The following is a 23,240-nucleotide window of genomic DNA, read 5'->3' on the forward strand; positions in this document are numbered from 1 at the left end:
CGCGGTGAAACCATAGACAGTAAAAGAAATGGACACAGCGACCCCATTGGAACTCAATTGAGACAAATGAAGCCCAGTTTTAGCGTTTTTTAGCACTTCCGTTTCTGACGCGCAGACTCAAACGAAGCTTGACGACGTCAGCAACCTGTCTGACAGATGTAAATCTTCTAGTAGCTGTGTGTGCAAACTGCCATCGTTAATCTTGCAGAGACGGCGAGCTTGAGCGGGGAGTTCTTTGTCGTGAGTGAGCAGGAGTAAGTATTCTGATTAATTATTTTGTATAGTATTTTAAAATGTAACGCCAGTACGCCATATTAAGTTAATTGCCTGCGAGCTTCTCCACCTGTTTGTACGGTAATGCGACACAGAGCCGAGTGGTTATGACGCAATCGTTAGCCTATTTTTTACAAAAACTGTTTATACGGGGCCATAATGTAACATAGAAGGTAATGGAGCCCTTTATACATTGTCGTGTATCTTTAGAAATAAATAATGGACAAACAGAGTCTTTAAACGCCTCAGATGTAAAGTTATTCGCTGTCAAAGTGACGCCAAAATGAATGGGAGTCAATGGGAATGCTAACGCAAGTGAAGTTCTGCTAAAAGATGGCAGCCCCCACCCGACTTCAACTTCCGGTCGAGTTCCTTGCCCCTTGGGTGAAACCAGGGTGAAACTTGAAGCGTGCAAATCATTCTTATTTGCCAACAGAAATAAGGGCAAAAGAACACGCAAAGCAGTTTCCCGATTTGTTACATGACAGTGGAGCCAAATTATATTGAAAAGATTATATTGACCTTTTTTTCTCTTTTTCATCGAACCGCAGTTTTTGCAAGTTCACGCAATTTCATCGCATAAAATATCAAAAATATCCCGCATATTCCATCGCATGCCGCATAATCAAGTATTTTTGCCCGCAACAATCACAAAAAAAAAAAAAATCCGCGTTTGTCTGGAGGGACTGCATTATGTGCAGTGAATACTACTGAAATAAATGTACAGAAGAAAATTTCATTTACTTTCATCCAAATCAGGGTCAAAAGTTATATATTAATATAAACTTAATATAATAATTGAGTAGCTTATTTATATAGTTACCAGCAGGGCCGTGCACAGACCTTTTGAGGGGCATGTGCTGAAACTGAAAAAGGGCACCCCCCCCCCCCTTTTATATCAAGATTATTTAGTAAGCCTGCATAAAAGGAAGAAATGGTCACATCTTCATGACAAATTCAATAACACAAAATAATAGTCTCAAAAGCTTTAGATTTATTCACGATTAATAACAACCATAATAATAATATTAGATAATTAGATAATATAGATAAACAGGGTTTTAAGGGCTTCTTTAAACCTTATACAACAGCAACCTTCTGTGAGCCATGTCTGGCAAAAATTTGATACTGTGGTGGACCAGGGATGTTGGTCTCTCGAAGGTCTCTTATTCACTACACTTTCCCCTAAAATAAGCCAGCAATGAAAAAATAAATAAAAATAGTGTGAAAAGTACAGTTGCAGTGAAAAGCATTTCTGAAGGATCACGTGACACTGTCTCCATTATAAACAAGAAACTCCCTACAGTTCACTGTGCAATGAATCTCATTTAAATCGTGTATACACTGTTTGTTACAAGAGGATTGCAATCAGAGGTGTTTGAGAAATCAACAGATAGTGTTGTGATAGTCTGTGATTGAAACTGTGCTCAACTTTACAAAAACATGAACTAGGAGCTCTCGATGCTCTCCAAACAGTGCAATCACAAACACACACTGGAGAGTTGCCAATATCATATTATTACAGTTTCAGTTTAGGACTCTTCTTCTTCTATAGCTGCTGGACTGGAGTGTGAAACAAAAGAACATCTCTTTCAAATATGAAATTAGCTGAAAGTTTTCCCAAGTGCTGTTCCAAGTATATTTTCCAAAGTAAATTTAAGTGTACATTTTTCTAATACTTCTTTTAATATTAACTTAATTTCATATTCAAGACATGCTATTATTATATGTTTTACTGAGTCAGGTTGGTTATAATGTTTACATTTGTGTGTTCACCCATTAAATGCAGTCTTATTGAGCCCTGTATGTTCTATTCTGAGACGGGCAATGACTGTTTCTTTTTTTACTCATTTCTCTTCCTACACCAACTTTGAATATTATAAAAATGTATTCCTGTATCATTAATATCCCAGTATTCCTGGCATATATTTTGTGTATGTACCTTTATTAGTCTTGGCTTCAGCTTTACTTAACTTAACTTAGATACATATTCTTTGAGATGTGAGAGATTGTTTTGCTAAAAGATCTACATCTTCATTTCCTTTCACACCTACATAAGCAGGCACCCAAATACATGACACATTTGCACCATTTGCTAAGGGCTCTCCATTCACTGCGTGCAAAACAGATGTGTTGCGTGGCCCACGCAACACAAAAGGTTGCCAGGTGTTCACTGCAAAAACCGCCCAATTGCGACTCTAAACTAGTTCAAAACTAGCACAGACGCTTTTCAGTGGCGATCCAACGGTGTAAACACATATTTTTAGGTCGGTTTCCCCTGGTACAAGTCGTACCCCAGGGTTAAATATCACGTTAATGGGGTCGCTTTAACCCGCCGACATGAAAAACTTCCCGCGGTAACAGTTTTAAAGTAGCGCAGTTACGCGGGAAGCCACGGATCTGGCAACACTTGTGAGAACAGGGTCAGTTGTTAATCTCGCTGTTTTAAGAGCGTGCAGCATTTTTTTTTTTTTAGTTTGGTTCTGCATAATCACTGACATCTTTAGTTGATGACCCTGCATAACCGACAGCTCCCTAAATGCAAACTTTCTGTTCTCTTTTCTGTGACGGAAGTTTATTTCTGTGTCGTCGAGCTGGTGGTCAAAAGTTTCTGGAATATATTTGTTGTTTGCAGAAGAGCAATGAGCTGCCAACACAGTCTCTTATTTTTATTCCTCTCTGGCTTCATTACTGCAATCACTGGTAAGTTATGGTTTTATTTTGTGTAGATATTTTAATGAACTGAACTAAAACAGCCCGTTTTGCAAATCTTAGATTAAACTGCTGCATTTCGAGTTTGTGCACATCCGCCTTCACTAGAAGACACTTACATAATGTCATATATATAGAGACCAGATGAACGTTTAACCATTGCATTTTACAAATACATAGATTATTTAGATTTATTTAGTTCTTCACATTGAGAAAATAAATGATTCTGTCTGAAAATGGTTTTGATAGTAATGTTCATTGGTGAACCTTTTTTTATTTTTTCGAGGGCACTGACACGAAAACCTTTTGAAACATTTGTCTGACAGAGAATCCATGTCTTAACAGGTTTTTACTGAAAAGTCTTATTCGCTAATAGAATCAAGCACTAATTTGTGGGTTTAAAACATCTAGTTCAAAACTGTAAAAAATTAAAATAAAGTAAATTCTAGAAATTATATGCTGGATAAATAGGTGAACACAGATTTAAAGGCAGCTTTGCTTTAACATTGCACTGTGTTACTGTATTTTCAGAACAGTATGTGTATGTATATATATTTAATTGTTGTTGTTGTTTTTTTTTTTAAATTTATTTTATGGTTTTATAATAGTTCTACCATTTTTATTCTCATAAAAAGCCTATGTCCCCGCACGTCCTGATTTTGCCAAGTTCGATGTGTTCCTAGGTCAACATATTTTGTTGACCCTGGAACAACATTTTACTCCAAAAATATATTCTTAACCATATCCCTACACCTAAACCTAACCTTAACCATGAGTAATCCCTAAAATCAGAGGATATGATAGATGAATGACACTGATGTACAAGCACCAAACACTGATTTTAAGCGTAAACTTCACAAAATCTATAAACTGGTTCTTCAAATCTGATTGGTTAATCACAATGTTGTTCCAGGGTCAACAACGATGTTGTCCCAGGAACATGTCTCACTTGGTAAAATCAGGTTCTGCCTATGTCCCCATTTGTGACATCTTATCCCACACAGTGTGCTGACAGGCCCTGTTGTTATTGGAGTCAGAGCTTATTAAAAGGGTCATATGATGCTTTTTAAAGATCATTATTTTGTGTGTTTGGTGTAATAGAATATATTGACATGCTTAAATGCTCAAAAAACTCATTTTTTTAAATCCTGTAGGTTATTGTAGGTCCTCCATGCCCCGCCTCTCTCAAAGGTGTCATTTTTTACAAAGTCCTTCCTTGCAACAAGAGCAGTCTGCTCTGATTGGCCAACTGACCCAGTGCATTGTGATTGGACGATCACCACAAGCACTCATTGGAAATATAACGAGCCTTTCCATATCCATGAGCTTCATCTTTCAAAATGAATTTAATGAAGACAGTTAATAAGACAGTTAATAATGTCCTTAGTTTTACCATCAGTTCAAGAACAAAGAGGACAGAGTCACGTGACAGACAGTGATTAAGATCGTATGTGTTTGCAGTAACAAGCCACTGACGGTTAAACAGCTGACTCCACCAGTTTAAACATAAAACCATGTCTGCATTTGTGATCGAAGAAACGTCAAATAACAAATGCTACTCTATACTGCTCAAAACTTGTGTTTGAATCATCAGTGACAAATTCTTTAAATATAAAAAGCGTACATACAGTCTGTGAGTCATAACAGACATCATTGTAATCTATTCTCCTAGAATCAGGAAACAGTCCTCCATAAAATGAGTTTGACACATCTGAATATTTGGGCTCAACTGTTCTGGAACAGTGTTGTTGATACATAACCTCTGATTTCTAGTCTTGTCCTCTTTTGGAAGGACAAAATGTAGTTTCGCTTTCACATTGAAACACAGCATCTCCACAACAAAGCAGCACGGCAACAACAACAAAAAAAAAACACCGCACTACATTTGCAAACCATTTGAAAGTAGTGTCAGTACACTTTGTCATAAATAGAACGAGGCATCAGTTTACTGATGGGGATTGTGTCACATCACGCCGTGTCCAGGGTAGATAACATCACAACATCACTGGGTTCGATTCTCTTTTGGCGGATTGTGTCACTCGTGTCGGGTGCAGATATGGCGTGAGTTAATTAATGGGTTATGTTATAGCCCTGCTTGTTTTTAATATGTTTATGAAATATCTGTATTGACTGCATTATCATATCATCATATTATTTACTGCCATGCGAGCCACAAAAGTAAAGGTTGGCGAGCCACACAATAGTGACACTGCTGCAGGTTGCTTTTTGGGGGGTGTGCTTGTGCTGCTGTGTTCATTTCGTAGGGCGAAACATTTCTCTCGGCAGCATGAGTGGAGCGTCGGCAGATGTTAAAAAGAAAATTATTTTCATTCAAACAAAACAATGTAAACTACACATTGGAGTTAATCAATAAAATCGATTTTTAGCCCAGCTCCACCACATACAGATGTAGAGATGTGGGGATGTGTTAGAACGAGCCATTTTAGGAGGGCGTGGTTGAATCTTACATTTTATAACGAATATCTCTTTGGATTTGAGACTTTAGTCTTTGCAACTTTACAGATCTTCTTTATGCACCTAGAGCTTTTAACACTCCAAAAAGAAAGGAAAAATTGAAATTGCATCATAAAACTACATTGTGTTGCTTTAAATCAACCGTATCGTTTTTATGGTCAAAAATGGATCAGTCGTTTTGTCTAAAGTTAATGTCTAATCAGAAATGGGCTTTCAAAAAGAAACCAACCCTGATAAATCTGAAATAAATGCTGATATAAATGTTTTCTCTTATAGCAGCAGAGATATGTAAAACAGAACTACTCGAGGGAACGTCCTGCACCCTTCAGCTGCCAACAAAATACACTGACACATCTAATGAGATCACATGGATCCATCTCTCTAGTGATGCTGTGATTCACAGGAAAAATAGGAGGATGAGGAAAACCACTCCAGGTCTAACAATGGAAGAAGATGGATCATTAACATTTGAAAATGTTAGTCTGAAGAACAGTGGCAAATATAGATACAATGTTTTTAATAATGAAGGTACACAGCTTAATGCTGGAGAAAAGGAAATTAAAGTTTATGGTAAGAGGACAAATATTCATACGCTTTCACCATAACAACAAAATAAGACTGTATATTTCTATTGTAGTTTCAGTAGTAGGAAATGACCACCATGTTTCTTTCACAGAAAAGGCTCCTAGCCCTACTCTGACAATGAACATCAACTGCAAAGATGGGAACGCTACACTCACCTGTGACTTTGGAGACCGTACAGATCTGACTGTATCCTGGTATAAAGAAGACATTATAATCCAGAATGAAAACAACCCAAACCTGCTCTTGACATCTGCTCAAGTACATGAGAATAAACCGTACTCCTGCAGTGTGAGCAATCCTGTCAGCAAAGAGCAAAGTGACAGGAGAAGAGCATCATGTAAGTGTTTTTTTTTACATTTTGTTTCAGTTTTTAGGATTTTAACAGCTTAAAATAGATAAATGATGAACTTGTTTGTTACTGATTTCATAACATTTGTTCTTGTCTTACAGGTTTTATAGGTACCACAGTTAAAGGTGAACTGGGTTCTACAACTAAAGTTGTCCCAGTTCCTCGTACATTCTTTGGCTTTGATTTCTGGGTAATGGTGAGCATTTTAGCAGGTTCAGGAGCCCTTCTGCTGCTGCTGCTATGTGTTCTTATCATCTGTGCATGTCGAAGCTGTAGACAAAGCAAGCAGCAAGGTAAGAGATGTCTTCATCACATCTGAAATTATACTGTATGAGCATTTGCATCGTCAACAAAAGGGAATCTGATCAAACTATGAATCTGTAGTTGTTCTTGTTCAGCTTTAAAAGCCCACACCACAATCCTCCACAGTCATAAGCATATTTAAATGCCAAATCATAAACTTACATTTATTAATTTAGCAGATGCTTTTATCCGATTTTAAATTATAGTATAGAAAGATACTAGTCAGTTAAATACAATTTGAAATCTATAAATAAGCTATAAATTAATCTTCTGAAAAATAGGTAAAAGTAAATAAGAAAATAAAAAAGCTTCTAGAAAATGTATTATTAATTATTATAATTATTTCAGAAAATTGACATACAGTTAAAGGGATGGTTCACTTTCAAATTAAATTCTGATATGTTTTAGCTTACCTCAAGTGCATCCAAGATGTAAGTTTCTTTGTTTCCGCAGTATTTCCCATTTTGATATTTTTAAGTTAAACTGTTCTTGTCTGTGACTCATATAATGGAGGTCTATGGTCACCACCTCAAAGAGCATGAACAGAGAACTCCAAATTAAACAATTCCCCATCGTAAGTACACACTGATGACCTAAGACACGAAACAATACGAACAGTATTTATATAGTTTTTTTACCTCTTGTACACAACCACGTCCAATTGATCTGTGGGCACGAGTGCTTCCTGATGTGACATGTGTGCGCGCTCTGGCTTAGTCTGCGCAAGCACGGAAAGTGCCGGAAGTGATCTCTCGCGCATGAACGTCACTAATTGTTTACACTTACTGTCTATGGTTTACACAGAGATTTCGGAAATGTTACCTTTCACTGTGAAGATCTAAAACATATTTAGACGTACAGGAAATTTCAATGGAAGACGATTTCTATATATCCACATACAACGTTGAATTTTTTTCACAACCATATTTATTTGAACCAGAATACACAGATCCCAATGGCACGCTGTCAATAGAGTGAGTAATGTGTTGTGTTTATTATTATCGCAACGATTATAGGGTGCATTATAAACAAATCAATTAATTACAATTACTGCCTTATATTTTAGACAGTGCAGATTCGTGGCGTATCGTGTGGTAAACAGTAAACAATGAGTGACGTTCATGCGCGAGAGATCACTTCAGGCACTTTCCGCGCTTGTGCAGACTAAGCCAGAGCGTGCGCACGCGTCACACGACGACAGGAAGCACACGCACCCTCAAATCACTTGGACGTGATTGTGTACAAGAAGTAAAAACAATATAAATACTGTCCGTTTTCTTACACAAACCGCTCGTTTCGTGTCGTAGTTCATCAATGTGTACTTACGATGGGGAATTGTTTAATTTGGACTCCTCTGTGCATGCTCTTTGAGGTGGTGACCATAGACCTCCATTATATGAGTCACAGACAAGAACGGTTTGACTTAAAAATATCAAAATGGAAACTACTGTGGAAACAAAGACACCTACATCTTGGATGTCCTTGAGGTAAGCTAAAACATACCACAATTTTATTTGAAAGTGAACTATCCCTTTAACAGAAAATGCAAAACCTTTTACCACAGGTTCCTGTAGTCAATTAGATTTTAGTAAACAGATATAAATCAAGCTCCACTTAACATCCTGTTTACAGACTTAATGTGTTTTTAACAATTAAATCAACACAAAAACAGGTTTTCTAAGAACCCACACTTTCAACAGTAAGTTCAATTATAATAATTTTTTTTCATATTGATTAATTTGCAAATTATTTATAATTAAGTTAATATTATGTTAAAAATTAACTGCAGCTTGTGTTATTTACTATCTTTTAAATTAAATTGTGTATTATTATATATATTATAGATACTGGATATAGGATTACACCAAGATATTGGCACTGGCCATCAAAAAAAAAAAAAAAAACATTCAGTCGAAATTAAAGGGCTTTTCAGACTGGCAGTTCTTGATTTGGTTGAAAGCTAATAAATAATAAAATTGCATGAAAATTGAAAATGGGAAAGCATAATTAATTGGAATTAAATGTAAATTGTGATATGATTTATACTTTTCAGAATGAGATGCTTAAACTAAAACACCTGTTAAAAAAAGTTTAATAAACATCAGAGACCCATGAACATTTATGTCTTCTTAAATTATTGAAATATTGGCAATAATGGCAATTGTATGAAAATCTTTTCTGTGATATCTTTCAGATGAGAAGGAGTTCAGACTGAAGAATCTTCAAGCTCCAGCTCCTACCAAAACAGATCCAAACACAATGGAATCATCTTTACAACTGACAACTTAAGTGTTCATACTTCTATAATCTAAACTCTGCGGACCCAGATACGGGTCCAAAATCACCTTAAAAATTTTTATAATTAATTTACATAGCCTTCCTTATAAGGTATCAGCCCCTTATATGGGTTTATTTGAAAGCTTAGAGTCTCTTCTTTACAAAGAATACCATAACTCTTGGTTGTGATACATAAAGAAGGAAAATTAAGTTTAGAAATGTATTCATCCCACATACGAATTTCCACCTAACGACAAATAATGTTTCCTAATAATGTTTCCTAAGAATCTGTATTTTATATATTTTTCACAAAACAGTCAAGTTATTTATCACAAGAAAGCTCTCAGAAATTCTCAGGAATTTGACAGATCAAAGATCTAATTTGATCGCAGATCAAATGATTAGATTATGATCTCTACTTTCAAACGAGACTATTTTCACATTTCTGCGTGCTTCCATTGCTGAGATATATGGCGTTTTGTCCAGACACACATCAGGAAAAAAAAGACACTCTTTTTGCTAGACAGCTCTTACCTTTTACAACTCTGTGATGCCCAGTGGACTGCAGTGGGTCATATTACATATCAGTAATAGCAATCTATGAATGTGGCTATGAATATATGTCGTATGGCCAAATATGAAAATTTAATGAATTTAAACATTGTTTAATTACACTGTAAATACCTCTGCAGATATTTGGGTAGCACTTTATTTTAAAGTCCTGTTCCCCATGTACCGTACATACTATGTACTTATTATAGTAATTACAATAACTATGTAATAACTAGGTATGAACCCTGAACCTACCCCTAAACCTAACCCTAACCCATGTAGTTACCTTGTATTACAGAACTTTCTTAGATAAATACACTGAAAGTACACTATGAGTACATGTAAGTACACATACTGTAAAATAAAGTGCAACCGATATTTGTTATGTTCATATTATGTATAGGAATATTACATTATGTATTTTAAAAAGGTGTTGTTCAATAAGTGTATGATATATCTTTCATTCTTCAGGTCAACCATATTTTCATGAAAAAAAAAAATGAATTTGTGTATGTCAAATTTAGGCGAAATTAAACACACACACAAACACACACACACACACACACACACACACACAAACTAAAAATCCCCAGTGCTTACACACATAAAGCACTTTAAGAATCTGATTTTTTTATATTTTTCATTTATTTTTTTATTTTTTTATGAAGAGCCTATTTATTAATAGATGCAGTGTGAATTATCCATGGGACTATGTTATTCATAAATGGTTATAATTTTTTAAGTTTTGTGTTTTGAGTAAATGATAAGCTTCAATGGAAACACTTCAAATACTTCAAGAGATTAAACACAGTCTTACCGTGAAAATAAATTTTAATGCGAAAAGGGATGTTGATAACCACAGTGATCAAAGAAATGACAATTGCAATGACAAGAATTCTGTTCAAATCTAATGAAGAGGGAAAAAACACGTCATACTTATAAAACAAATCCAGTTCTGTAATATGCATTATTATTAGATTAGGAAATAACATACTGCATTACCAAATTTTGCCATATTTTAGAAAAAACACAAAACTTATGTATGCAGTAAATCTACAAACAGATTTATGTTGTATTGAGTTTCTTCACTGTCTCACCATTACACAGATGTCTCACATAGACTGGATCACTGGTCGCTTTACTCACTGCATTCTTGAGTGTGCATGTGTAGAAGTTTTTTGGATTTCCTTGTTTTTTTCAACTATGATGAACTCTCCTTTCAGTTGTAGCTTTAAGGCCTTGAGTGTTTCTCCAGCTGAATACTTCCAGATGATTGTTTCATTGTACTCACATATTAAATAAACAACATCTGGGTTAACGCCCCTCTGTGTTTTTATCACAGGTTTAGGGACTCCGCTCTGTGAAAGAAACAATGAAAAAGTATTTTAACTACAGCCTAGGAAAGTGTTCTGTGTACACTCTCAAAAATAAAGGTACAAAAACTGTACCTTATCAAAAGGTACACTTATGATCCTATTAGGTTGTAATTTGTACACTTTAAGTATTAATATTTACTTTTGAAGTACCAAAATGGACCCTTTAGGTACAAACATGTAGCTTTATTCCTGAGAGTGCATGATATGATTATGGTGTCAGATACTAATGTTATTTTACTTTGCTATGAACTATCAATAACCTAAAGGTTTATACTGTAATGTTACAGTGGTTTCGGACATGTACAATGATAGTACTGTTATTCATAGAAGTACTTGGGAGAACCATGTAAATATTTAAAATTGCCAAGGCATTATTCCTGTATCTGAAGTTAGCTACAAACAACTGAATCATGAGTATTAATATGAGTGAACTAAATAAATGCATGACAAATATTGACTCACTCAAAACTTCCAAGCGGAATCTTTTTTTCCCATTCTTTACTGTTGATGTCAACATGTAACGAATGCACACACGAAACGAGAGATCCAATTGCAGTGTTTTAATGGGGTAACCCAAAATCAAATCCAAAACAGGCAGGAGGTCAAAAACAAAGAGAGCAGTCCAAAAAACAAGAAACATGAAAAACAGAAGGGAACACGAGAAAGCCGGGTGACGGAAAACAAGGACTCCATCAAACAGATAGAAACAGACCCGTTTAAATAGACATAGGTGCAAATGATGAAAGTGGAGACAGCTGAGTGCAGTTGAGAGGTGTGCAATTAACAGTGATGAATGGGACAAAGGCTAGTGGGAAATGATGTGTGGCTGCAGTGGGGTGACTATGGGGAAGTGAGACCACTAGCGGACACCCAGGGAAACACAGACAGACACTGGAGCCCACCAGAATTGCGCAGATGGAACTGGAGCCCCCACAGCTTAGCAGATGGGACTGACGCCCACCAGGGTAGTGCAGAGAACCACCACCGCCTTGCGGTCGAGACAGAGGCCCACCAGGTTGGCGCAGAGGGCCACCACAGCCGAGCAGACAAGAGAGATGCCCGCCAGGGTGGTGCAGAGGACCACCACCTCCGTGAGGGTGAGAGAGAAGCTCACCCGGGTGGCGCAGAGAACCACCACAGCCGAGCAGACGAAACAGAAGCCCACTAGGGTGGCAGAGAAGACTACCAGAACCGTGCGGTCGAGACAGAAGACCACCAGGGCAGCGCAGAGGACCACCACAGCCGTGCGGTCGAGACAGAAGCCCATCAGGGCAGCGCAGAAGACCACCACACCCGTGTGGTCGAGACAGAAGCCCACCACAGTGGGATTGAGGAGAGCAAGTCTGGTTAGGTAATCCTGAAATAGAGAACATAAACAGGTTAAGGGTGGCCTCTGTGGCCCTGATGAGATGGTGGATGGCCTCCATGGCCATGACAGGATAGGACGAGTGCTCAAGAAGTTCGGATGAGACGTGACGAGGCTCTGGTAGTTCAGCAGTGATGTGAAGAGGCTCTGGTAGTTCAGCAAAGACGTGAAGAGGCTCTGGTCGTTCAGCAGAGACGTGAAGAGGCTCTGGTAGATCCGTGGTGACTTGACTCAGGAAGTTCAATGGTGTGGTGACTTGACGCCTTCTACTTTTGTAAAATTCTATGGCTTAGACATGCCAGTCACTCCAGGCGCTTCAGTCCTCTCGTACTAAGCTGTGCTCTTAGGATACACACTATTCAAGGGTTTGGTAGTCTGGCAGCGTTGGTACTCATTCCCCAAAGCATTTTCGACGCAGCTCGAGTTCCTGAAGAGGAACGTCTTTAGGTTATGTATGTAACCCTAGTTCCTCGAGGGAACGAGACACTGCATCTCGAGGCCATACCCCCGGCACCTCTGCCGGCGCTTGCTGGTACTCGAAGCTAATGCCAGCTGCACGGCACGTGCTTTTATAGCTTCCTGGTCGCGTCACTAAGCCCTTTTCAGGGGAACTTCTGGAGCCTGTCCTCCAACAAAAAATGACCATATAGGTCGTTTGTGCAAGCATTTGTTAAGACCTATAATTACGTTTTAAAGTTAAGCGCCTTCTAGCGGGCGTAAAAATAATGACAGGATCGCATTGCATCTGTCGTCATGAATTGTCGTATAACGTCATTACCAATCAAAACGCACATTTATTTAAATGCAATGTGTGGGCGTTTTACACCGATCTCACATTATCTCCTACATATTTTACTACTATAGGTAGCTTATTCCTTCGAATGACCACACCTAACCCCACCCCTAAACCTAACCCTCACAGAAATCATGCTAAATTATGATTTTATGGGGATTTACATTTCGTGCACATCTGTTCCCTGGGATCAAACCCATGATAGCATGATTACATATCAAGGTATAATGCAATAATCTACTAACTGAGCTACACGGAACGCAAACCAGAGGGCAAATAAAAGAGTACAAAACATTAATATAAAAACAACCTTTTGCCGATAGGGGCGCAATTGTAGTATACGCTCTGATGGGTCATATTTCAGGGATTTGGACAAACGACCTATACAAGCTTATTGGTTGGAGGACAGGTTGAACTTCTGCTAAGAAAAATGATTTTCTTCCAACAAAAATTAAGCGATTAACACCCATGAAAAACGTATTAATATAACGTACAAATATACGTATAAATGTATTATTATAAATATGATTTATTTTTTATTTTTATTTAATATTATTGTGTATTTCGGCATTACATTATGCAGCTATGCACAGAAATGATTAAAGACACACATCATTTTCTAAAAGCACTAAATGGCACAGAGAGAAAAACATCATGTGGAGTTATTTAATTTTTTAATTATTTTGTATTATTAAATATAATTTTGTATTAAGTAATAATTTTTATTATTAGTGTATCATGATACATATATTAGAGTAAGAGTAGAGTAAAGGGATTTGTGATTTTTTTTTAAAGTAATTAATTTATGGAAGTGGCAAATTGATAATTCATGTTGTTATTTTTAATGATTAAACATTTGCCAATAATGCATGTTTTGTCTATATTCTTAATGAATATTAGCCAGTTAGTTAAATGATTTGAAATTAAATAATTTTCCAGGGGGTGATTTGATGTATAACCAACCGTATTGTTGATTAAAAAGGCTAAAAAGCTAAATAATAATAATAATAATCATTCATAGTAATGCGGTCTGCAAATGAGCAACAGTCAGGTGAGAATAGAACAGACAGCCTCACACACACAATACCACTGTGTTCCCTAGATTCATAGCAGTCATTGAACGCCTTATGTTGTTTAAATTGTCTGCCAATTTCCACATACATTTCATAAGAAAAAGCAGCGGTATCGTCAAAGGATAAACATGAATGAATGAATCAGGAAGTATTCATTGTAAATAAAATCTCATTCCCAACTAAAAAATGTTGTGACTGGTCACATCTAAATTTTTCCAATTTCTTTTTTTCTTTCGTGTTGTAAATGGCTCAGTCAGTACTCCTACTCCCATATATGAAATGCAGGGAATATAATGGAATAGCGTATTGCAGTAAGGTTAGTAGTATACAACCCTACTCTAATAGTCAAATAATATTTTTTTAATTATACCCTTATTGGTGGCTGAGCCCCTCTAAAATGAAAATCCTTGAATCGCTCCTGAATAGCCTAATAGTTTTAACTTGTCTATAACTTGGCAAATAACCATGAAATAAACTGGATAATGAATTGCTTGCCATACATTAAAGGTTTTAAATGCACTAAGCGTTGGGTGGTTCTTGGCCTCCATGTCATGCATTTAAAATCCTTCAATGCACGCCAAGCCATTGATTATCCCTCACCTGCCATGTTTTTTTTTTTTTTTTTTTTTTTTTTTGCATTCATAAACTGCTTTAATGTATTGTGCATTACATTAGCACATAGTGGAGCAAAAAGGGAGTATGGGTGAATAGGGTTTGCCAAAATCAATCTGTGAAAATCTTCTGTAATAAAATGTTATACAGACAAAGTTTCATTATGAAAATAAACAGAGGAAGGAAACGTTTTTGATTGCAGAACAAAACAAGACAGGGTGGGTGGCGCAATGCATGAATTAATGAGGTATAAATCATCTAAGTGAACTAACAGAGACCTCTAAAAAAAAAAAACAAGTCGGGATAGAATGGTTGATATACATTTGAGAGAAACTGAGAAGATTCTTATTAAAGATGCAAACTAGTCAGCTTCCATCAAAAATTCGAAGTCGACTATTTGTGTTGAAGTGTTTTTTAAATGTTATAAAATTGATTTTAGAATTTCTAAATGTAAATCTAAAAGCAAAATGCAGAGAAACAAACTTAAATCTTCAATTTAAGCTTGGCAAATTGTAAAATAATAATAATAATAATAATTAGTAATAAATCATCTCAAGTGAAAATAAAGATAAAATAAATCAAGTTTTTTCAAGTGTATGTTACAGTGTTCTCATTTTTTATAAAAACATTCAAAAATATGAGTAACATTGAGGCAAATTAATAATAAAAAACATGAATCCCCCCAAAATTGCCCCTCAGTGATTGTGTGTTTGCACCCCTGTTAGCACACTACAAACTGACTACCTATGTTCCAGATAATGAGCTGTTTTTACATTAATCTTGGAGTGAATATTTGGAATGCAACAGAAGCTTTTTTTTCATATTTTCTGACATTTATTTAAACTGCAACCTATTGCACAATACAAACTAATGTGTTATGTAAAACAGAGATGTTAAATTGATTATAGCTTAGATGTTTCATATACATGTGTTGCTGTTCATATTTCCCTGAAGGCACAAATCTCTGTGCCTTAGTTTTCATATAACATTTCAAGTCTATATGTCTTTTATGTTTTGCTTAATATAATGGACATTTTTAGTAGGTGTTTATTTCTACACAATCAGCCACGCATGCAAAACTCTCGCTTGGTGCCAGTTAGAGATTCTCATTGTTCCTCCTTGAAAACTAAGTATGCTATTTGCATATGTAACATAGTATTCAGAACCAAAGCATGAAGTTCCAACACCATCAACGAGGTCCAGGAGACAGAGAGGGCCAAAAGCAACAGTCAACATTATGAAGGCACAGATGGTTAGGAGCTTCAGTTGTTTCAGTGGGATTTAGCGCTGATGACTAGACAAAAAGGGAAAGGAGATCCTCTTGACGCTTTGCATCTGAAAGGACAAAATGGGTCCATGATGTGGCAGGTAACAGCATCATTCTTATCAGTTTCATGTCTGCTTCACAAATGTCATTTTAATATTCAAAAATTTTTAAATGTACATTGTGAAAAACATGTTCAGTCCCGGTCCTAAATGCTGATTGGTCAGTCCAGTGCTCATTTAAACAGATGTTTATCAGCTGTTATCATTGCAAACAACATCAACCTTAGAACAATTTAATTCAACTGTGATACTTCAGTAATGATTCTACACAAGTAAAAAAATAAACTTACCCTGGAATGCTTTAGTTTCTCACGGTGAGCAGCAAGACCTTCAAGAACGACAGTGACTGACTCAGTCATTTGCAGTAAATATTATCAATCCAATTTACTTTATTAATACACATTCAGTGTCAATTTGTGTCAATTTATTGTGTGCACACATTTTCTGCTGGCATCAGTCAGGTAACCTGCTTTTGGGTAATGTTAACCAATAGCCTAATAACAATTTAGGCATTGTTTAAGCACCAGCCCAACCTATATATATATATATATATATATATATATATATATATATATATATATATATATATATATATATATATATATTGTACTTGCTGAATATCTGATTTCACACTGAAATGGGACATTATGGGAGTAGAAAGTTTGCAAATGACAACTTACCCCAAATGGCAGTAACCACCACACCGATAAAAATAATAGAGCCAATGATGACTGCGATGACAATTCCTGTCTTTGAATCTGCTAAAGATAATGGGGGGGAAATCTGTTAAAGGTGAGTAATGTGATGCCAAGTAAGGAAACCCATACTCAGAATTTGTGCTTTGCATTTAATCCATCCAAGAGCACACACACACACACACACAGCTAACCATGTTCTACCAATAAAGAAATGTTATGTGGTCCCTGCCGCTGTCTTACCATGAAACAGATATTTTAAATACACTGGATCACTGGTCTCCACACTCACTGCATTTCTCAGTGTGCAGTTGTAGTGGCTGTCTGGGTTACTGCTGTTGGTCACTGTTATTGTCCTCATATTAGGATACTTTTCCTGAACCTTCTTTCCATCCCAGTATTTCCAAATGACTGAACCTTCAGAAGGGGCTTCCCCCACACAGCTCAGGGAACATTCAGGAACATCTCCCGGTAAGCACTCTTTAGTAATATAAGGTTTGCTGACAGGCTCTATGGATTAGAAACAATAAATATTATTCCATTCAGCATTCAGTAATAATAATTACTATTATCATAAATTATCGATACTTAATATTATTTTAAAAGTATTTGTTTACACATTTTATTTGGTCTATTATTGCTGCCTATCATTACTAATAAATAAAGACTATTACTAGAGACAAAAGAACAAACAAAGCAATGTTATTAAATGTGTTTCTGACACTGATATGTAATAATGCGATGTTCTACAATACATTAACTCACCCACAACAGTTAGGGTGAATTTTTTTCTTTGCTCTTTGCTGTTAATGTCGACGGTATAAACTCCGCTGTGTTTGAGCTGCAGATATTTTAAATTCAGATTTCCAGTGGTTTCATCCAGAGTTGCGTGGGATTGGAAGTTAGGGTTGGGAATGTGAGTTCTGCCCTCCTCCCGATCCCATTCAATGACCTTCACAACAGCTCCAGCATTGTCTCTGTGTTTCCAGATAATGCTGGTGGTGCTAGGAACTACAGATCCAGACACTAGAGTGAACGTGGTTTCACTGTTCACTGCTTTTGTCACACCATTTCCTATAAATAAGACATAAATAAGAAAGTGATTCAACATTATAGAAATTATATACTGGCAGCAGAACACTTATTTCATTGTATCTTACATTATGAGCCTACATTATTTCAAAAACAACATTAAAGGAGGCCTTCTTGGAATTTGAGTTCAAAATATTTACTTTTTTTTTTTCAGAACCAATTTGATTTTACATAAAACTCTTAAAGCACCAAATCAAATGTGAAATTGCAGTTAAGTGGTTAGAGTTTCTTTAACAATGACCTCTTACAAGGGTAAGGCATGGTGGTGCCATGACATGCACTCGGGGTATCATATAATTGCCAAATATTAATTCAGCACCAAGTATACTGTAGTATACGCATATATATGCAATATAAGCACATAACTATGCATATGCATTTACACAAACAGCTTAATTTGTAAAAAAAAAAAAAAAAAAAGTCAGTAAAATAACAGCAGCTCATTTTACATGACATTATCCATTAATTAATATACAGACATTTCTTATGACTCTAAAACATGATGCATTAAAGTGTAAAATTAAAAATACTGGTAAAACACCTTTTAAAAAAATTTATAAATATAAAATAAAATAAAAATCCTTAAAATTGTACAGTAGGTATATTGTGTCCTATATTTACAGATTATTTAGAGTGTACCTGAAACAGATTCGCAGATGATCAAGATCCATATAAAATGGAATCGTCTGAAGAGCAACATCTTTCTGCTTTCTTCTCCTTGGTTGTCTACAACAGTCTACTGAGGCATCTGTGAGTTTGCTGAACACTTGTGAACAATGCACTATTGTTTGTAGGTTGAGTTGGAGATTGTGTCTCTTTTGTTCCATCTTGTTGAAGAACCTGATATGAACTTTCCAGCAAATTCAGAAGAATCTCTGCTTATTAAGAATTGCATTTTTAACTTATATATAACTTAAATATACTTTATTAATTTAGCAGATGCTTTCAATCCAAAGATAAATTATGTTAACAGTATAATAAAACATACAAATGAATGTAAATGCAATTATAAATAATTGAAAGAACCTATTTTCTCAAAAACAAGAATGCAAAGCATCAGTATCTTGTAGTCTCATATGCATTAGATTCAACATGTTGAGTAAGAGGGAGGCTGCAATAATAAACTGAAACACGTTTAATACATGATTTCTGTTACATTCAGTGACTTTCTGTTTCCTTATTTGGTCATCTTCCTTTTCTTGTTTGGTTAATTTATTAATCCCCACCTGTCTCCATTCACCTGATTCCTCCCTCGTCTTTTGAGTTCCTCTTTTTCCGTGATTAATCTGATGTTGTATTGTAAATTAAGTTTATGTATTATTTTGACTGTGCCCTTATTCTCCCTCGATCATTAAAAGTGCCTTTTGTATATCGTCTTCCTTGTGCGCCTTCATTTACACACCGACATAACCCGTAACAGAATCACAGACCCAAAAGTGTAGTTTAGTGGCGATTTTTCTTTCTTTTTTTGTTTTCCTCCCTCTCCCGGAATGGCAATCCCAGCAGTCCAACTCCTGTGCCTGGAGCAAATGGACCGTTTGCTAGAGGACAATACCAGGGACCTTTTAGATCTGGCATGCCTTACCCACTTCCCCGACCACTCGCTCTCTAACTTCTATTACACCGGCCTGAGCAAGCAGTGTAAGGCACGTCTGCCAGCTAACGGTCCCAGAGAGGATTTCACCGCCTTTGTGGAATGGGTGCTGGAGAAAAATGGATCCCCATTCACCTTCGGTCCCACTGAAGATGATATTTCCAGTACCACTCCCGACCCAGAGACCAGCCAGACGCCATCCCGCCGCACAGAGCTAGAGCCCACCGGAGCCGCAGAGCCCGAGCCTGTAATTGTCGCAGAACAAGGACCCGAGAGCGCGACTGAACAGGTGTGTGAGCGTGCAACCCCGTGCATCGTGGGAGTATTAGTACAGATCGAGGGCATGGAGGAAAGCCCTGCCCACACTTCTGCGACTGAGGGTGAGCTGCAGTTGGTTTCTGGAAATTACATGGAGGACCTTATAGACTGGTTTGTGGAGGTAAACCCTGATTTTCCTGTTTCTCTACTGGTTACGCCCAGCCCTGAATCTCCTGTATTCCCTCCCAGCCTCCCTCTTCTGCCGCCTCCTAGACCTGTCAGTTCCTCTGCTACACTTCCGCTGGTTCAGTCCAGCCCTGATCCTCCTGCGTCTTGGCATGTGGATTCCCTGTCTCCGCCTCCAGCCTCCGAGCCCTGGATTCCACCTCAGTCCTTCGACCCTGCGGCTCTGCCTTGGCACCCGGCTCCCTCGTCTGCACCATGGCCCGTCATCCCACCTGCTCCACCGGGCTCCCTCGTCTCTCCGGCTCCACCTTGTTCAGTCGACCATCCGCCGCCTCGAGACTCCTATGGCTTCTCCTCATCATTCCATCCCTCCATCCTCCGTTGCACCGGCTCCGCAGCGGGCTTCTGGAGCCCCGCCTCAGTCACTGGTGCCTCCAGCGCTGCCTTGGACCTCCGGACCCTCTGTGTCACCCTGGCTCTGCGGCTGTTCTGCTCCATCTTGGGCTCCTCACCCACCGGCGAAGTCTCCATCTGTCGGCCCCCTGGTGTCGTTGGCTCCTCCAACATGGCTCCTCCCGCCGTCGATTCCACCATGGATCTTCATCCTGGCTGGTCTCTCTAGCACCATCTGGCTCCTCCTGCTCCGGGCTCCTTCCTGGTTCCTCCCTCCATCCACTCCGCCCTGGTTCCAAGCTCCTTGCTTCCTCTTTGCCTGCCCCCTGCCTGCCCCACGCCCGCCTCCAGAACCCCCACCCTCCCTCCGCTGGTATTCCTCTTGCGGTGCGAGGACGCACCATTCCGGGAGGGGGCGAACTGTTACATTCAGTGACTTTTAGTTTCCTTATTTGGTCATCTTCCTTTTCTTGTTTGGTTAATTGATTAATCCCCACCTGTCTCCATTCACCTGAGTACTCACTCGTGTTTAAATACCCTGTCTTTTGAGTTCCTTTTTTTCCATGATTAATGTGATGTTTATCCTAAGTTAAGTTTATGTATTATGTTGGCTGTGCCTTTATTCTCCCCTGATCATTAAAAGTACCTTTTGTATATCGTCTTCCTCGTGCGCCTTCATTTACACACCGACATAACCCGTAACATGTTTAAGCCACTGTTATACAGTTAGGTAATGCATTTGCAAATCTCTTTGTCCAGGAGGCACTAGACGGATCTAGAAAATTTAAACAAGCTCCACCTGATGTCCTGCATAAGAGATGTAACATAATTTCTTTTTTTTTTTCTCTCTTTTTTTTTTTACTGTACTCATCTTTAAATGCACACTACCAGGGTTAACATTAATCGTCCTTGTTTTTATCACAGGTTTGGGGATCCACTCATTGTAATAAACCAAGATAAATCAAGTTCAGTTCATGCTAAAAAAACAAGCTTAATCTCACAAAACTTACAAAAAGTTGTTTTGACATGTTTTTGGACATTTACTATGATAGCACATGGAGCTGTTTTACAGGCTAAGTACAACCATGAAGTAAATATACAATGTTGTATTCATATTAATTTTAATAATATCCACTCCCCCATAACAAAAAAGGTGAGTTTTTGTTTATGCTCTTTGTCAATTGAATAAAAATATCTTAAAAAAGAAATTGTCCAGAAGATGGCAGTATTGTATGAAAATGTCATGCAGTTGTTTATATGTTAAAAAACCACAAGGTCATGGGTATATAAATGGCAAGGTTTTTTAGTATACTTCTAAGGCTATTTATTTACTGTTTTGTTCATTTATTCTGTCTTAAAGTATGTCCATAAATATGTCAGATCAATAGCAAGACACAGAAAGTGTGACTTATCAGACCAGAATATGACATTCTGCACAAACACATTGGGCTAAATATTGTATTTTATAACTTTTATAATCTGCCATTTTGCTAAGAGACAGATGGTTTTGCACCAAAACATACCATGGAGTTTGACACACAGCCATTGATGTTTCCTCCCACAATTCAAACAGATCTAAAACTTATTTTTAGGCTGTGTCCCACCAGTTGAGAAACACTGTCCTAGATTGATCCGGTATAAGATTGCATATGCATCAAACTCAGAGCAAGCCTTGATCTGTATGCTTTTTCTATCTGCCCAAATCATTTTTAAATCAGTGCTTTTAGCATTCTAGTCTGCAGGATTGAGATAAAAATACCTGACCAAGTTCACAAAATATCAGATCCAATCTATATTTGTTCAGACAGAAACACCTGGCAGCACATTAGTTTGGCATCCTTCCACACCTGTGATGCAAAGTGTCAAAATGCCTCCGTCTGCACAACTGACATCTTTAGTTCATGGTTCTGCGTAATTCATATGTCTGCGTAACCGCCAACTCTGTTCGCAAACAGGAAATTCTTTCAGCTTCCTCCAGTTGATTGTCAAAAGGTTCTGGAACATTTGCTGTTTTCAGAAGAACAATGAGCTGCAAATACTGTCTCTTATTTTTACTCCTCTGCGGCTTTGCTGCACTGTCTGGTAAGTTGTGATTACATTTTGTATAGATGTGTTGTTAGTGGACTAAAGTGTATTGGCTCTTTTTTCCTTAATTTTAGTGGTTTTACTGCTGACCTTAATATAGTTTGTTGTTGAGATCAAACAGTACAATGTGATTAACATATTAAGGATAGTAATCCACATTATTCTTTGGTCTCATACATATTGTGAAATTTAATATCAAAACAGTGACTATAAATTATGTGAAAATCTAAACTGTAAATGGTGGTTTTTTTTTCAGTTGACTTAAAAAAGTACTTTATATAGGAATATCTAAATGTACTTGTTATTCAAGAGTCAGATCAGTTCGAAATATCTCTTAAAGGCAACACATGCTCTTTTACAGTGGACACTACAACTGGACTGAGCTAGTCTACAAATCTAGTGACGTTTACATGCAAACCGCTGCAATGAGAGTTTGTTCCCATATACCTTTTAATAGAAACACATACACAAAGTCTAACTTCTAGATAAGTAGTAGCATGTAAGTGTTTCCATGAATAACATTTAACATCCATGGAACGTCTGCATTCTACAAAATGTTCTTTATAGTTATAGAAAATTAATCTTCAGATCATGAAAAAAAAGGTAACTTTGGGACGGGGGTATTTTAAGAACTTTTGACTGAAAGGTTTTTAGAAGACATAAAATGGTCTAAAGAAACCTTTTTTTTTTTTTTTTTTTTTTTTTTTTTTGGAGAGGTCTAAATTATTAGCTAAATTATTAAAGAGTAACAAAGATTTCAGTAACTAAAAGGTTTGAGTAAAAATTTCACAAATGCGCCTTTTATTAGTCTCCGATTTGTTGTTTTCAAACATCAGGTTTAAAACTCTCTTAAAATAGAACTTTT

The 23,240-nt window shown here is 37.2% G+C and overlaps 2 protein-coding genes across 7 annotated transcripts in view; one reads left to right on the forward strand and one right to left on the reverse strand.

The window, feature by feature from the left end:
• Window positions 1-23,240, forward strand: part of LOC127948878 (carcinoembryonic antigen-related cell adhesion molecule 5) — a 151,917-nt gene that overhangs the window by 123,032 nt on the left and 5,645 nt on the right. The window contains exons 7-10 of one of the 5 annotated variants that reach the window (XM_052545684.1): window positions 5,989-6,030; window positions 6,137-6,382; window positions 6,496-6,687; window positions 8,892-11,144. The exons of 1 other annotated variant lie outside the window; for it this stretch is intronic. In XM_052545684.1, the coding sequence (XP_052401644.1) occupies window positions 5,989-6,030; window positions 6,137-6,382; window positions 6,496-6,687; window positions 8,892-8,986 (575 nt within the window). In that variant the 3' untranslated portion in view covers window positions 8,987-11,144. Of the gene's footprint in view, window positions 1-5,988; window positions 6,031-6,136; window positions 6,383-6,495; window positions 6,688-8,891; window positions 11,145-23,240 lie in introns of those variants that run through there. 3 more of the 5 variants (XM_052545683.1, XM_052545687.1, XM_052545685.1) reach the window with 3 other exon arrangements.
• Window positions 13,760-18,710, reverse strand: LOC127948883 (uncharacterized). Of its 2 annotated transcripts, none has more exons than XM_052545711.1 (6): window positions 18,499-18,710; window positions 17,533-17,841; window positions 17,011-17,277; window positions 16,753-16,830; window positions 16,363-16,400; window positions 13,760-16,081 (listed from the first exon to the last, which is right to left on the reverse strand). In XM_052545711.1, exons 1-6 carry the CDS (start codon window positions 18,557-18,559, stop codon window positions 16,028-16,030), a joined length of 807 nt encoding a protein of 268 aa, XP_052401671.1. In that variant the 5' UTR covers window positions 18,560-18,710; the 3' UTR covers window positions 13,760-16,027. The 2 variants fall into 2 exon arrangements, with proteins under 2 accessions (XP_052401671.1, XP_052401670.1); XM_052545710.1 differs by having other exon boundaries at window positions 16,753-16,833; window positions 18,499-18,702.

Source organism: Carassius gibelio, chromosome B1 (assembly GCF_023724105.1).
Source record: "Carassius gibelio isolate Cgi1373 ecotype wild population from Czech Republic chromosome B1, carGib1.2-hapl.c, whole genome shotgun sequence".
In the NCBI taxonomy this organism is placed as follows: Eukaryota; Metazoa; Chordata; class Actinopteri; order Cypriniformes; family Cyprinidae; genus Carassius; species Carassius gibelio.